The sequence below is a fragment of the Telopea speciosissima genome, chromosome 10 (genome assembly GCF_018873765.1).
Source record: "Telopea speciosissima isolate NSW1024214 ecotype Mountain lineage chromosome 10, Tspe_v1, whole genome shotgun sequence".
Lineage (NCBI taxonomy): Eukaryota > Viridiplantae > Streptophyta > Magnoliopsida > Proteales > Proteaceae > Telopea > Telopea speciosissima.
The window spans coordinates 53,676,239-53,692,572 of record NC_057925.1 but is presented as its reverse complement, the minus strand read 5'-3'; the positions used below and the strand labels follow the sequence as shown (position 1 = coordinate 53,692,572).

At 39.1% G+C, this 16,334-nt stretch overlaps 2 protein-coding genes across 4 annotated transcripts; both read left to right on the top strand.

Moving 5' to 3' along the window:
- The first annotated feature begins 4,937 nt into the window (after nt 1-4,937).
- On the top strand, nt 4,938-7,139 carry LOC122643109 (phospholipase A1-Igamma2, chloroplastic-like). Its single transcript, XM_043836751.1, has 2 exons — nt 4,938-6,232; nt 6,831-7,139. Exons 1-2 carry the CDS (start codon nt 4,938-4,940, stop codon nt 7,072-7,074), a joined length of 1,539 nt encoding a protein of 512 aa, XP_043692686.1. The 3' UTR covers nt 7,075-7,139.
- A 3,377-nt stretch (nt 7,140-10,516) lies between these two features.
- Nucleotides 10,517-15,904, top strand: LOC122643105 (protein transport protein SEC23-like). 3 transcript variants are annotated; one of them, XM_043836738.1, is made up of 4 exons: nt 10,517-10,569; nt 10,612-11,379; nt 13,973-15,656; nt 15,864-15,904. In XM_043836738.1, exons 2-3 carry the CDS (start codon nt 10,687-10,689, stop codon nt 15,629-15,631), a joined length of 2,352 nt encoding a protein of 783 aa, XP_043692673.1. In that variant the 5' UTR covers nt 10,517-10,569; nt 10,612-10,686; the 3' UTR covers nt 15,632-15,656; nt 15,864-15,904. The 3 variants fall into 3 exon arrangements, with proteins under 3 accessions (XP_043692673.1, XP_043692672.1, XP_043692671.1); XM_043836737.1 differs by having other exon boundaries at nt 15,849-15,889; XM_043836736.1 differs by lacking the exon at nt 15,864-15,904 and having other exon boundaries at nt 13,973-15,777.
- The last annotated feature ends 430 nt before the right edge of the window (nt 15,905-16,334 follow it).

The window sequence follows — 16,334 nt, the reverse complement described above, 5'->3', positions numbered from 1 at the left end:
GCGAGGAATTTAACGTAGTTGGCATGAATGCCTACATCCACATGAGAGAACCATATAATTTGTCACTAAGCTAGAAAAATACTCACCACTCTCCACCTTATAATGTGATTCCCCTTGCTTGTGTCTAAGGTTTTCCCATAAAGACTTTATTCGTTGTTACCAAACATGTATATCCAATTATAGTCTTGATAACTACAAGGCATCAAATGCAATTCTAGAATGTTGATGGGCAACGCTCGATGGGAATCGGGTGACACCTGGCACAATGGAGGATTGAAATGATGTCCTACTGAATGCGTGATTTTGATTTATTGTACAAAAAATAATGGACAGGAAATAGCTAAGTTACTTTGAACCGCAAGTGTAGTTCTTTTCAAAAATCCTAAATTCACCAACTAGAGAAGGAGAGGAGAGAGAGAATTCGATCGAGAGTGTCTGGGATTCACAATCCCTATGGGATTTTTAATCCCAATATTGATTTATTTGGTTAATCCATTCAATGACAAATGTTCTTATCAATAAAAGAGGGAAGAGGTAGAATCTCATTGGCTTTCATACCTAATCCAAATCGTATAATATCTATTAATCTTTCTACCAATATATATATATATATATATATATATATATATATATATATATATATATTAATCTAATCAATGATTATTATAATAATATACACTAAATAAGTAAATACATTAGCTCCTCCATTAGTAAAAAATTCAATTAATAGCAAATTAGGCCTGTCACTAAACAATATCACATAATAGACTATAGAGAATTTAATTTAATTACTGTCAAATCCCAGTCCATTGAAGATTCTACAACAGAGATTCTGTGTCAGTGATTTAACCAAACAATTTAATAAAATAATTAGTTTTCAAAATAATTTATAAACTCTTTACAAAGCCATTTATGGATCGGGATTTATGTGTAATCATATGCAAACATTCTTGCTCCTTGATATTTTCAATAAGGTAGTGGATTATGTGTTGAGCGACTCTTTCATTCACAATCAAACACTATGAATCCAATACACAAATATATAGTCAGGAAAACATCAACCATTGGTATGTCAAAAATCTATGATGCGTAACTGTAACAATAAAAACTTCTCAGATCAATGAACCAATTGAATTCTACTAAAAAGAATCTTGTTCCTCATCAATTGACAGTAACACATGTAAGACTCTTGTGTGATCTTATAATATGCACACCCAGTATGTGCATCACACTTGTGTCTTGAAATTCCTATTTCGAAGAACATATCTTGTGATGACCATTTAAACAAGATGTCTAATCCGATTCTTAGTCTAAGTACAATTTTAAATGAAAACATAAACACAACCACAGCCCATTAATAATCATACATAACGAATTAATTTAAGTTTTAACTGAAAATCGGATTTGATTGGAATTTTTCCAACATAGAATTCTTACTTCAACAAATGGCCACAATATTGGAAACAATGATCAACTCATCAACATCAATTTCTTTATAAAAAATAAAACATATATTGAATTTCACACCCGTGTTTTTTTGATTTATCAAAAACTTACTTTTCCAATTCTATTTGAAAATAAAATATTTCAATTGTTCTTTTATGCTATTTTTGCCGCCAACTAAAATACTCTTTCTCCCCCCTGGGAAGAACGGTCCCAGTCAACCAAATCTACTAGGAAGGTTTGAAATGCACTTGGAAAACTGTGGGCAGTCATGTTTATAGAATCAAGGGGGGTGCTTACCAGAAACCAGCGCATGAAGTAAAATTGGCGAAGGACGCCTTGAGTATTAAAACCACTAAATTAATAAAGAAAAAAGAACGCTTGTGAAGGACGGTAATAAAAGGCAGCGTGATCGCTGTGCCTAGACAAAAAGAGGGCAAAATGATCATCCCATCCCTTATGAAGGACGGTAATGATCACCGTCTTGTTGATGCCGTAGTATGCACTGCCATTGTCCCCCACTTGTGCAAGCCAAACTACCTTTTGGAGAACCCTCCCCTAATATCCCATATTCCCACGAGTCTATCTCTCTCTTCTTCCTATATGAAAATACACCTCTGCCCCTTGGTTTGAAGAGGAGAGAGATAAACACATGAGATTGCTAGCGATCATAGATTGGTCCATAAAATAGAGATCCCAAAAGTACCATTTGTAAAAATAAGAATCCCTTTCCTTAAAAAGATAAGGTAATTGTCGGTCTGGATCTTGAGCGACCAATCTAGCAGAACAACTCAAAAGATAGAGTTAGTATCGTTAATTTCTTCATGGTCGTTCTAAGTTTAAAGTACCATTTGTACAAATAAGAATCCCCTTCCTTACATGATTCCTTCTTTATACAATATGATCCGTTTTCTCTATAAAAGACCAAAAACAGTAAATACCATGCTTATGTATCATTAAGAAGTGCATTAACACAAGGGAAAAGAACTGTCCTGGAAGTGCCTTACACTAGCATTCTCATGAGTTTAACTCTCTCCTCCCATATGAAAAGACACATTTACCCTTTTATTTTGAAGAGGAGAGAGAAATAGACACATGGGAGTGCTAGCGTAGACCATATTGTTACAACAGTAAGAAGAGGTAATACAAAAATGTGGGGCTATAAAAATGAGTCAAAGTGCGATGAAAATTTCGCTCGCTTTCTCAAACTAACGGCATGCACCAATGGAGAGTGCACAATGGGCCGGGCAGAGGCATCATTTCATCGGAAATAGAAGAAGAGAGCCAGATACATGGTTGAGTAGTTGGGCGGCGTGCCTGGCCCTTTCCTTTTACTTTTTTTATGTTTTCGACAATGAAGAATGAAGTTGAGCGGTTGGGCCCATAGAACACCTCGCAACCAATGTTGACTGAGAATATCCGAGGCACAAGAGAACCATGAAATTGAAAGTTGACACCTTGTAAGGGTGGTCCCAAGGGTTACATGTAAGTCTCTTATGCAACTGGGCCCATCAGAAGCCTGTAGCCCTCATAATTCCAGTCGTTGAGGAGACTCCAAGAAGCTGCTTACATAATAATGATGGCGAAATGGAATGCTAACTGGTGTTGTGCTTAGGCATGTATCTGCGCCCAAACAACGTGATTAACGTTCTTTCTCCCAATAAAGATAGATGCAAAAACAAGTAAATAAAGTCTATTCTATCGATCCAGGGTTTGCCTTGGTGGTTTGCTATTCCCTTGGGAGAACTGCGTTAGGAGTTTGATCGGTGATTCAAGTCTTCTTCGCAACATCAAGTCGTCCACATTTACTTGTTTTCTAAAAAATGAAACCCATGTGGGTATCATATTGATCTTTTGTGAATCTTCTCTTGCTTCCTTATGGACCTAGATGGCCAATTAACCCTTGACAACGGCACCAAAAACAAAAGTAAAGTAAATTCTAAAGGTTCCTTTTTATATTAAAAATTAAAAAGTAATAAAAAAAAAGCGCCTGCATGTCAAATCACATGCGATTAATAATTAAATATTATTATATTTTCTAGCTAAGTCAGTCAATTTCTCTAGTAGTGACCAAGTGAGGCTGTATAAAGATGCGTGGGTGTCACTAACTGTACACGTGTTAGGTTTTTACAAGATCAAAACTCATTAATAATTGATCCCGTGGTGTCAATTACACACGTGAGTAGATTAGATGATATTATCCGTCTGATTCATTTGTTATCTCTGCCTGTGATCTTTCCAAAACCTTAATTTAATTATAAAAGTTGCGGTGCATGTTATAAAAGCCTTGGTCCAGAAAAACTAGGCATGGGGTTGCAGTTCATGTTATAAAAGATTTTAATTTTATCCAATTCCTAAAAGTGTGTACTGCGACTTTTTATCACCTCCAATTCACTATCCGTTTCTATTCCCTCCAATTCCTCATATAGGAGCATAAAGGACCAACCTACCCCACCTTGGACAGTGTGTAGGGTGACCATTTTCACTCCTATGTGAAGAATTGAAGGAAATTGGAGCGGACAGGAATTGGAGGTGATAACGATTCTATATAGTGCAACAATGCTAGGTGGAGATGTCGACACTTGGTAGCTCAGACATCCAATGGTCTAAGCTCATTGATATCCATCATTAGATGTCTGAGTTGCTAGGTATCGATATCCATCTAGCACTGTTGCGCGCACTACATACACACTTTTAAGAATTGGAGAGGATTATTTTCTATGTTATAAAAACCTTAGTCCAATACGATCCCGATGGCTAGGACCATTACATTTGTATTCCCACTAAATTGATTCTATATGATCTTTTTAATATGCATGGTCGTGTATTGTACATGATTGTATCTTGATCGTTCGACGAGTACAATTCTATATGGTATATGATTCCATCTCTCATCCAACAGTTGAAAACACAATCAAACACATACACAATCATGCACAAAACCTTTTGCCTTAGTTTTCTTAAGGTGAAATTTTTTATCCTCAATCCCTAGTAGTGTAAGGAATTAGGTTCCTCTCCCTTGCAGGTAACCACCTCAATTGATCTCACATCATTCTTGGGTTGAGTTCACTTCTTATATGTGCATGTGCATGCACATGAGGCTACCACATGACCCATCATCGCCATTTACAAGTTGAGGAAGAGGAGAATAACTCACGCTCACATACAAGAACCATCTCGTATGCTTCTTAGGTGCACAGATGGAATCCATTTCAAAGTTTAATTCCATTTGTGCACCTAAGAAGTGTTAACGAGATGGTTCTCCTACAAATGGTTACCTCTCACATGTAGGTGCTGAGGATCCATTTTTTCCTTGGGATGTGGTCCCCACACCCATGGAAAAATGGGAATACGGGTCACACCATACAACTAATCATTTACATTTTAAAAATCACACATGCGTTCATCGATATATTCTAGGCTACCAACTAGCAAGTCTTGATCAGCTTCATCTATCTTACACATCCATTAGTTTCCCCAATCCGAGAGCCCCAATGGCAATTGCACTTCCCAAGATAGTTTTCTCCCTCACGGGACACGGCTACGGTGGTGAATTCCCACCCAAAAAACCATCTCCAACTCCCCTCCTTCGCCGGAAAAACCGATTCCAAGGGGTGAAAACAGTACAAATCACCAGTGTTCTGTCTAAGACAAATGAGTCCATGGCGTCAACCATCACCGACCTCGACAGAGAAGAACAAGAAGCCGAAGAACAGAAGATGAGGAGAACAGGAACTGAGAGTAATGAGAGAAGACTAGCAGATTGTTGGCGTGAGATCCAAGGTCAAGACGACTGGATTGGAATGCTTGACCCAATCGATCCTCTCTTACGTTCCGAACTGATACGATACGGCGAGATGGCTCAAGCCTGTTACGATGCTTTCGATTTCGATCCATTCTCCAAGTACTGCGGCACTTGCAGATTCATTCGTCGCAGGTTCTTCGATAGCCTTGGCTTGCCGAATTTAGGTTACGAAGTGACTCGTTACCTCTACGCAACTTCAAATATTAATCTCCCAAATTTCTTCAAGAAATCACGGTGGCCTAAGGTCTGGTCTCGTAACGCTAATTGGATAGGTTACGTTGCCGTGTCGGACGACGAAACTTCGGCACGGTTAGGTCGTCGTGACATTACCATCGCCTGGAGAGGAACGGTGACACGGCTGGAATGGATTGTCGATCTGATGGATTTCCTCAGGCCAATCTCATCAGATAAGATCATACCTTGTCCTGATCCAACGGTTAAAGCTGAATCAGGTTTCCTCAATCTCTACACCGACAAGGACGAGAACTGCCGGTTCTGTAAATACTCGGCCAGAGAACAGATCTTGACGGAGATCAGGAAATTGATACAACAGTACTCGAACGAAGATCTGAGCATCACGATTACGGGGCACAGTTTGGGTTCTGCACTGGCGATACTGAGTGCGTATGACATTGTTGAAACGGGTCAGCATTTGACCCAAGACGGTCGAGCCGTACCGGTTTGTGTATTCTCATTTTCTGGGCCCAGGGTCGGAAATGTACGGTTCAAAGAACGGTTGGAAGGATTAGGTGTGAAGGTGTTGAGGGTGGTGAACGTTCACGATACTGTACCGAAGGTTCCTGGCGTGTTTTTTAATGAACAAGTACCGAAATTGGTCCAAAAGATGGCGGAAGGGTTGCCGTGGTGTTATTCGCACGTGGGAATTGAGCTGCAGCTTGATCACAAGAACTCTCCTTTCTTGAAAGACACTGGTGGCCCTACCAATTTCCATAACTTGGAGGCTCACTTGCATTTGCTTGACGGGTAAGTCGGTCTTTTCCATTCTTTTTCCCTCATGTTTCTTGGGATATTTTGGTACTTTCACATTAGTCAAAATTTTGAACTGGTTTGACCCTTGACTTGCTGAGCTTCTTTAGACCAACAAACGTGTGGAAAGCATGACTAATACTACGAAGTCAAGATGCCATAAGAATCATATTCATTGGTTATGGATCTGGCTCTCCTTCAGCCGTGGTGGGAACTGGAGGGTCCAGTCCAACAAAAACACCCAAAAACAAGAGGGGGGGTATGGTCATTTCATAGAGGAGACCCACTTGGGTCCCCCTTGTTTTTGGGTGTTTTTGCTGGGCTGGACCCTCCAGCTCCGGCCACGATTAGAGGAGAGCCAAATTGATTGGTCAACAATCTAATTATTTGACAGCTATTGGTTCGAAGTATAAACTATATTAAAAGAAATTAGTAATATCTAGCCCTTTTAACCTAGGAGGATTAGATGCATCAAGTAGACTTACTTATATCTCATGTTTAGTTTTGAATTTGATCAATTAAGTCTTCTTTACTCTATAACTTGGATTTAATAGAATTGAAGTTTCATAGTTTTGTTTATGAAATTTTGTAATAGGTACCATGGAAAAGGAAAGAGATTTATGCTTTCTAGTAAAAGGGACATTGCTCTAGTGAACAAAGCTGCTGATTTCTTGAAAGATCACCATTTGGTGCCTCCCTTTTGGAGGCAAGATGAGAACAAGGGGATGGTGAGGAACCATGAAGGACGGTGGGTTCAACCTGAAAGACCAAAACTCGATGATCATCCAACTGATATGCACCATCATATCAAGCAATTGGGTCTAACTTCCGACTCATGATAGAAGAGTATTGAACACAGCTAGACATGGCTAACATACTCCCCCTCTCTCGCCGTCTGTCTATCTGTCTGTGTATCCCCTCTGAACTAGAAAGAGTGTTGATATAAAAAGCTAAGCGACTGTAGAATGTATGTATCAAAAGATGAAATCATAATGTAATTTATTAGTTTTTTGTCAAGAACCTTTGTAGCATTTTCATGATCAGGAATAGAAATGGTAGTGCAGATGCCTTGCCATGTTAACTTGATCTTCTCTTGGTTAGTTCTTTGTGCATGCATGGCTTGGTTAATTATTGTCCTATAAAAATGCGTCTTAGCCGGTATCAAGCGCCGAGGTCTATGGAATATATTTTTTTCATTCCCTAAAGTTAGAAGAGAGAGGGGGAAGTGAGTGCCTTAAGACACAAGATGAAGATAAGAGAGTCAAATCCGTGACCTCTTGGGAGTCTGTATTTTATCGACAAGGCACCAATCAACTGAACAAGCAATTGTTTTTAGGTATATGAAATTTGTGGAAATAGATTTTAGATCCATTGATTTGTATCTTCATTATTTTGTTACGATCTCAAAGTTTTTAGCCCATTTGAGACCCTTTTCCATGTGGTCAAGGGATTAGTGTGTGTTGGACACAAATACTCTAAACAAGGGTCACCTACAAGTCTACAACGCAATTACTAAACTGCCACATGACTACAATTATAGATTAGATGGAAGGAATTTCAAATACATTGGCAAACTGTTCTATCAAAATTTTTTTTTACGGGAAATTGTTATATTATGACCTAACAAATTAAACTTATTTAGTTTGCCCATGGAATTTTACCACATGGTAGGATGATGTGATGATTCTGACCATTGGATAGAAATGACGACATCTAAAACTGTTATGTTTCAATTTTGATGTTCAAATTCATTCAAATACCTCCCATGTATGTCAATGCAACTATATATTTTTAGTTGTCTATTCATTATTAATATGCATCTTCTTGAACTCCTCCCAAAGATTTGGATTTTTAAAGTATTACTTTACTACCATTTGGGCAATTCTTATTGGGATGAAACTTGACAAAGAAAAGGAGACCTTAGGGTCTATTTATGTACACAATTTTGGTTTAAGCTAAGCAAATATACTTGGTCAAGCCAGGAAGACTTGCACAAATAATCTTTTCAACTTTCTTTTAGCTCGATTTTTTTCCCTTAAGTCCTTTGAAACTCATTGAATTTAGTTATTTATTTATGAATAGTAATTCATGTAACAATGGAAGGTGATATTTCTGAAAATCATAAGACAAATCTGAGTCATTCATTTTTGGAAAATCTAATTGTAACCAAAATGGTGAACTATAAGAAGTTGTAATTTTTTTTTGTTGCTCTTTTAAGATAACACATTTGTTTTCAAGGAGGATTAAACCATCATTTCCTCCCCCCTCCCCGAAAAAAATAAAAATCAAAAACCTACCATTTTACATAAGTATTGTATTAAATAACTTTCAATCTTTTAAAAACCATTTATTTTTTCTGCATTAAAAAACTTTTGGAAATAAGATGGGACAATTAAAAAAAAGTTACAACTTCTAAGTTCACTATTTCGTTGACAACAAGTTGCACTCTTCATTGTGATATATTTTGAAGGAAAAAGAATGATGTCTTGTTGTGTGGATGCTGTGCCCAAACATAGGAGCACATGAATTTACCATCCTTCACTCCCGTGCGTGAAATAAAAAATCCCATTTATGTTAATGCCCATGCACGAGCTCTCATTGGCCCCCATGTTGGTGCAGGGGCTATATGAGAAGGCAGCGACTTGCCCATTTTTTAATCTAAACCGTTTAATCCAACTCAGAGTTGGGAGAGTGCACACTATTGTCTAGACCATAGACATGCATGAGATGTTTGCCAATATAAAATGGGGTATTTGATCGAATTAAACTTTGAAATTTGATACATGGCTAATCTAGACCATGTCCTTTCTATCCATGGACTAGATTGGGGCATATCATCTGTCTACATGATGAAATAGATGCTGTGACGTTTGAAAAAATAACTGACATTTGTGATAATAATAATTCACTTAATTATTTATTTTTCTTGTTAGCCATTTCTTTATCATACACTATGATTATGAGTGGGTCTTCTTTAATTGTACCTTGCTCAGTAGTTGTAGGAATCTCACTACTCCAAATAAGTTATAAAGAAGTAAAAAATGTTTTTTTTTTAATTTTTAATTTTTACTTTTTGATAAATAGAGTTAAAATATGGTCACAATACACTATTCTTTCCCTACAACTTCAGAGACTAATGAATTACTTGGAACCCTCACCATATTTTACTTCTTTATAACTTAGGAAAAAGAACTGAGTCCGGGAGTGTGGCTCTGGCATCCAAACACAACATAAGATGAAATGACCATCCCACCCCCATGAAAGTGGAAATCTCATCCCTGTTAATTCTTTCGTGCACATCTTATTGACTCCATGCTAGTGCAAAAGCCATGCTCCCGGACCATGGTTCGTAATCTCAGATCGGAGCAGTATCGGTAGAGGCCGATCACAAGATTTGATCGATACAGAAAGGTTTGACTGGATCGTTCCTTGGATCGGCCGATTCAATCCGATCCTTGACCGATTGAATATTTTTTTATTTTTTCAAAGTTTTTAAGTTTTCTTTTTTTATTTTTTATGTTATATAGACCGATACTAACCGATACCAACCGATATTGACCGATCCAATCTGGATAATATCGGCCAATCTGATCCTGAGATCAAAACATCCACTAACTTTGACCGATACATGACCGGATCCATAAAAAAACGATTTGGAGGGTTTTTTGACCGATCATGATCGATTTGTACCAATCTGATCCTCATCCAAAAAGGTTTTAGCAATGATCGATGCCGATTTTGATACCTGAATTTTGAACCTTGTCCCGGACATAGAACACGTTCCCTTGTAACTTATATGAAGTAGTGAGATTCCTACAAATTCTGAGACCTAAACCTAAACAGTCCCTAACTCCCCCCTCCCCCCTTTTTTTTTTGGGTACACCCTATAAAGCCCATTGGGAATCTGAAATCTCATATAATACTACAATTGATCTATCCATTTCCAACATTTACAAATTACTACTACTCAATGAGGGAAGGATTTGGACACTAACCACTTCCTCGAACCAACCAAATGCCGGTCCGACCACGCGCGGCGAATCTCATCACGTCGAGTGGAAAGGACATCCTCGGACAACAGAAAAGCGTCTTGTATTGTTCTTTATAATTTTCGTTTGTTTCCTTTCTTCAAAGTCCGATCGAGACAGAGACAGAGAAAGAGACAGAGATGATTGGAGTTCCAGAAGAAAGTGAAACCCTCTTTCACGGGCTTCCCTTCTCTGATTCACATCTATTGTTGTTGCGATTGTTATTTTCTTCTCATGTCCTCTCCCTTTCTCTCTTTCTGTTTTCTTTACTTCGATATAATTCTTCTCCTCTACAAGTTCCACTAGATCATATCTTGATCTTGTTAGGGTTAACGCTTCTTCCCTTACTGAATCCCATGAACCCCTTATGAATTTTTATTTTGGGGGAAGATTTTTTGTCCCTTGATCTACTGATCAATATCGATGGATTTCGTTGAATTAGAGGCGATCGAAGGCCTTCGTTGGTCATGGAGTGCTTGGCCGGCTTCCAGATCCGAAGCTTCGGCTCTGGTGATCCCTTTGAGCATCATGTGTACTCCATTGATGCAATTCAACGAGCTTCCTCTTCTCCCTTATGATCCTCTTATCTGCAATCGTTGCGGTGGTGTATTGAACCCTTACGCCCGTGTCAATTACCAGTCCCGCTTGTGGGTTTGCCCGTTTTGTTATCAAAAGACTCCATTCCCTCGTTCTTATACTGGAATCGGGGAGAATAGTATTCCTGCCGAGCTTTTTCCGACTTACAGTACGGTCGAGTACCTTCATGTTCGTAAGAACCCATGTCCCACAGCAACTCCCAGTTCAAGCGCGAATTGGGTTCAGAATGGGTTTTCGTCCTCGTCTTCTTTGGTTTCTTCTTTTTCTTCGTCTTCGTTGTCTGGTGTTGATTCACGAGTAAGTGGACCTGCGTTTGTGTTTGTCGTCGACACTTGCACTCCAGAAGAGGAACTTCGGGCGCTCAAGAATGAACTGTCGCATGTTGTGGCCCAGTTGCCAGAGAATGCGGTGGTTGGGCTGGTCACTTTTGACTCCATGGTTTGTGTTCATGACCTTGGCTTTGCTGACTGCATGAGGGCTGTGGTGTTTCATGGCGAACGCGAACTCTCATCTAATCGGGTGCGTACCTTTTGGCTTCTAATTCATCATTAAACTACTGAAGTGTTCTCTTTTCCATCATCTTTTCTTTCTCATAGAATACAATGATTAGACAAATGATATTGTAGTTTTTTTGGTCCAGAAAATATGGTGGAGCATAACCGTTGTGAAAGTAGTCAAAAAAGAAATATTCTACCAGTTTTTGACTCTCGAAACATACTAAAGAATCATCTAGTTTTGTCCATAGAGCATTTCTTATGAGTGATCGAATTCAATTTGTTTGGTGAACTGTGGTAAGTCAAGAAGTTGTAGAACCTTTTAATGCCCTTTCTCGGCTGCTTGGCTTGAGATTCTGTAGAAAGTTGATTTTGTTCAAGGATGTTCTGGTGAATTGTTTTATTTATCATTTTGCTGATTTATAATTATTGTTTCTTCTCTTGTTGAAACTACCCAGATTGTTGGATTTATGTGCAAAAAAAACACATTAGATGTGAAGTAATATAAGAGAGAAGAAGTGATATCTTCCAAGACCATTTGATTGTCCCTATGCTTCGGCCTAAGCTAAGGAGTAATCTGGTAGTAGTAGGAGCTTCTCAGTCAAAAATAACAGTCATTACCCAGCTTGGCTGCTTTGAACAGATCCTTTCTCAAGGAAAAGCATCTGGAACCTTAGTTGGGGGGGTGGGTGAAGCATCTTTTTATTACTGAAATGGGCGACCCTTGCTGCTTAGAGGTGGTGGTCTCTCTATGTTTGTTTCTGATTCATCGTCATCCTGACGTCTGATTGGATCTTTGTTTGGTATATGAATCCATCATCAGATAATTTTTTATGTCTAGCATGATTTAGTCAATCCTAAAAACTGCAATGGTGAGAGGCGTATTGGGACTATTTTTAAAATTTTTACAGCCTGAGAATAGTTGTGATTGGTTCAGTTGAATATAGAGGCTATAGGATTTCCCTAACTTAATGTGTTTTACAGAATGCATCCTGAAATCAAGAGAAGTTCAGGTAGAGAGTTCCCTGTTTCTTGCCGTATGGAAAGCTCATTAGCCGATTGAGTCATGAACATATTTTAATGTCTTATATGGGAAAGTTCTTAGCACTTTCTGATGCAGTTACACGATCGTAGGGGCTTGGGATTACTTAGTTAATTTTGCAATCTTTTTATATTAGAGAAGTTGGATATGCAGATGAAATTTTACTGTAGTTTCCTTGTTTACTTTAGTTTCTATATTCAGTTAGTAGGAGAATTGGAATCTTTGCTTATTTATATTGTAACCATTGAAAGAAAGTAGTAGATTTGAAGAATTGAATGAAGGTTTCATTGGTGTTGCTGCCAAGAGCTGCATGTGCGCAAGTTCTGCACTTCCTCTTTTCAGTTTCTCCCCTTATTCCAGGTTAATCTCTCCCTTAATCTTCTCTTCCATTCTTAATTGCTCTTTATTTTCCTCCTGTATTTTTCTATTATCCTTGTTTGTTACTGATGATATTCTGTTCTGGGCGGTACCTGCAACCTGCGATATCTGAATCGAACTCTAACAGTCCTTATCTGTTCTTCCTAAAATTTTGAGCGAAGGTCATACATCTTTGTGCAGTTCAAACCCCCAAAGAATGGTCCTGGAACTCCCTTCCATCTAGAGAACTGAACCAGCAAACTAGGCTTATTCAGAACTCGACGCAGGTTCTAATTTAAGACACTAAACTCTCCCTCTTCACCTGCTGTTTTTAAGTGAATCTTAGAAGCATTCATGAGGGTTACAAGTTGCGATCCCTTACCTGAAATTTCTATTCGAGAGGATTTGTATTGAAGAAGTTATCGTTGTTGATCTTGTGCTGGTTTTCTGCCTCTGTTCAGGATGGAGAGGTTGAAGACAACCTCCTTACATTATTAACTAAAACCCCCCCATTATTCCAACTGTCCATAAATACCTCCTAGTTCTCTCCTTGTTTAGTTATTATCCTTCCTTAATGTTGGTTACCAGAAATACCCCCACTTAAACAATTGCTTCCAATTTAGTCCTGAGTTTGTTTTATCTTCCAATAGTACCTTCCACTGTTCACAATATTTTACAGAATTGCCACCGCTCCTTAAAGTTGGGTTTTGAACTTCAATTTAATTACAAATTTGTGATTACCGCTTATAGTTGACTTATTGGATCTTGAGTGGGCCCATAGCGAACCAATTTTCAGGTTTCCAAACCCATGGTTGCATCACTTTGGTCATGTGTCGCTTTTGTTTACCTACCATCAACCTACATAGGGGCTTACACGAGAGTAATTTTTGTTTTTGAATTGTTTGTTCCTATTGGGACCATTCATGCACTGTTGGATTAGGTGTTATTTTGCTATTGTTGCTGCCATGCTACCTTTTAATTTGATTTTTGGTTGCTAAGAAAAAAAATCATGTTAATTTCCTGATGTTAGTGAGAAATAATTATGCTGCTTTCACCTTTAGGAAGGTCAGGAAGAAAATTTTATGTGTCTTACCAACACAAATGGCTAGCTCTTCCCACATTGGACCATGAACCTCTTTTAATTTTCTTGTCATATACAATTGCAATTGTTTTCTCAGACCTAACATGAGACACAATCTGTCCTGTTCTAAATTTTCAGATCCAGGAGTTATTGGGCGTTTCCTGTCCGAAACATGAACAATATGGAAAGTTGTCAGCCATCCAAAAGCAGGGTTTTCTGCTTCCACTTTCTGAATGTGAGTTCAACCTCACCACAATAATTGAAGATATCCATTCTTCAGTGCAGGCATTGTCTGGCCATCGTCCTCTAAGATCCACTGGAGTGGCTATTTCGGCTTCCATTGGACTCTTAGAAGCATGTTTATCCAAGACAGGCAGTCGAGTCATGGTTTTCACATCTGGCCCTGTGACTGTTGGCCCTGGGGTAGTAGTAGAGTCTGATTTGAGCAATGCTATCCGGACCCACCGAGATCTTGTTAATGGTCATGCTAAGTTGTATGAGAAATCCTGCAACTTCTACAAGCAGATAGCTCTGAGGTTATGTGACTCATCTATTGTCCTCGATTTGTTTGCTTGTTCTCTCGATCAAGTTGGAGCAGCAGAATTAAAAGTCCCAGTTGAGAACTCGGGTGGGTTCATGATGCTGGGGGAGTCATTTGAATCAGATCAGTTCAGAAATTGCTTAAGACACATTTTTAGTCGTGATGCTGATGGCCATCTAAAGATGTGCTTTGATGCAACAGTGGAGATAGTAACCACAAAAGAGGTAATGATCTGTGGTGCTCTTGGTCCCTGTGTTTCTCTTCGAAGAAAAAACAGTGCAGTGAGTGTGAATGAGATTGGCCAGGGGGATACCAATTTGTGGAAATTGGGCGCACTTACAAACAAGACATGCATCACATTTTTCTTTGAAGTGGGTGATGAGCAGAAAATACCACCAGGGTCAGCATTCTTCGTCCAGTTCATAACTCGGTACCGGGATGGGAGCATGGGACTTCGTTCACGAGTGACAACTGTAGCCAGAAGATGGGTTCAGACCCGCTCACCAGAAATTGCCTCTGGGTTTGATCAAGAAACAGCTGCTTCAGTCATGGCCAGACTTGCCATCCACCGAGCTGAGCGTTTTTATGCTCGAGATGTTATCAGATGGCTTGATAAGACACTGATTCAATTTGCCTCCAAGTTTGGGGACTACATTCAGGAAGACCCATCTTCGTTCCGATTGGCTTCCAACTTCTCCTTGTACCCGCAGTTCATGTACTATTTAAGGAGGTCACAGTTTATTGATGTCTTTAACAGCAGTCCTGATGAAACTGCATTCTTCCGGCTGATGCTTAACCGGGAAGGGGTGACTGGGTCTTTAATAATGATCCAGCCTACCCTTTTTCAGTACTCCTTTGATGGGCCTCCAGTTCCAGTCCTCCTTGATGTTAGCTCCATTTCTCCAGATGTAATTTTGCTTTTTGATTCGTACTTCATTGTGGTTATTCACTATGGATCTAAGATAGCACAGTGGAGGAAGCTTGGTTATGACAAGGACCCAAACCATGTGAACCTGAGAAAACTGATAGAAGCTCCAGAGATCGATGCAGCTCAACTGGTAGCTGAGCGCATTCCCGTACCCAAACTTATAAAGTGTGACCAGCACAGCAGCCAGGCAAGGTTTTTGCTTGCCAGGTTGAACCCTTCTGTTACTCAAAAGTCCATGTACACAGTTGGCTCGGAGTTCATATTTACAGATGATGTAAGCTTGCAGGAATTTATAGATCATTTGCAAGCCTTGGCAGTACAAGGGTGAAGAAGACAGTCTATTTTGCATGGAGGTCTGCCCTTTTTATTTTTTAATTATAAATCCTTGTATACTGCTTTGGAGAGTGAAATTGTAGATGTTCATTTGTATGATAGTTTTCTGGTTCTTATTGTTTACTGCTGTGTGTCAGTACTGCAAATTTTTTTTTCCAATGTGGAAATGTTCTAGTTCTTATTGCTGGGGCTCCAAAATTCTGCACTGCTAGGATGTGTTATGACAGGCCGATGTGGTGGACCATTTGGATTAACTATATGTGCAGCTGACTTAATAACGTCAGCCATTTTGTAGGGCATAAGTGCAACAAAGTGGGCTTATCTTCTAGCATTTGGGACAGGTAGAGCCTCTGCGCTTTGGGAGTGAAGCCTTTCTGGATGTGAATTTTTAGGAATGAGAATTTGAAAGAACCTCACTGAATGAACTTCAGTTATCCTATTTGCAGGCCTTACACGTCATTGGAGGAAAGTTTTTCTTCACCCACCACTTTGATCTTGTCATCCCTCCCACCCCTATTGATTTACACTTACAATTATTTCATGATTCACATCCAAGCGCCAATGAGTGAAGAGATTCTCTTCAGTGTCAGTGATGAAAAACTCGATCCTATTTCAAGTCATTCAAGTAGGGTTAGCAGCATCTAGGTTCTCGCATATTGTTCGGTTTGTCTCAGAATTGATCATAGGAAGAATTTGGA

Bases quoted from the DNA above. Each gene is read 5' to 3' on its own strand.
- LOC122643109 (XM_043836751.1), top strand. From the start codon at position 4,938: ATGGCAATTGCACTTCCCAAGATAGTTTTCTCCCTCACGGGACACGGC. The intron at 6,233-6,830 runs GTAAGTCGGTCT...ATTTTGTAATAG, and splicing joins CACTTGCATTTGCTTGACGG to GTACCATGGAAAAGGAAAGA.
- LOC122643105 (XM_043836738.1), top strand. From the start codon at position 10,687: ATGGATTTCGTTGAATTAGAGGCGATCGAAGGCCTTCGTTGGTCATGG. The intron at 11,380-13,972 runs GTGCGTACCTTT...CTAAATTTTCAG, and splicing joins GCGAACTCTCATCTAATCGG to ATCCAGGAGTTATTGGGCGT.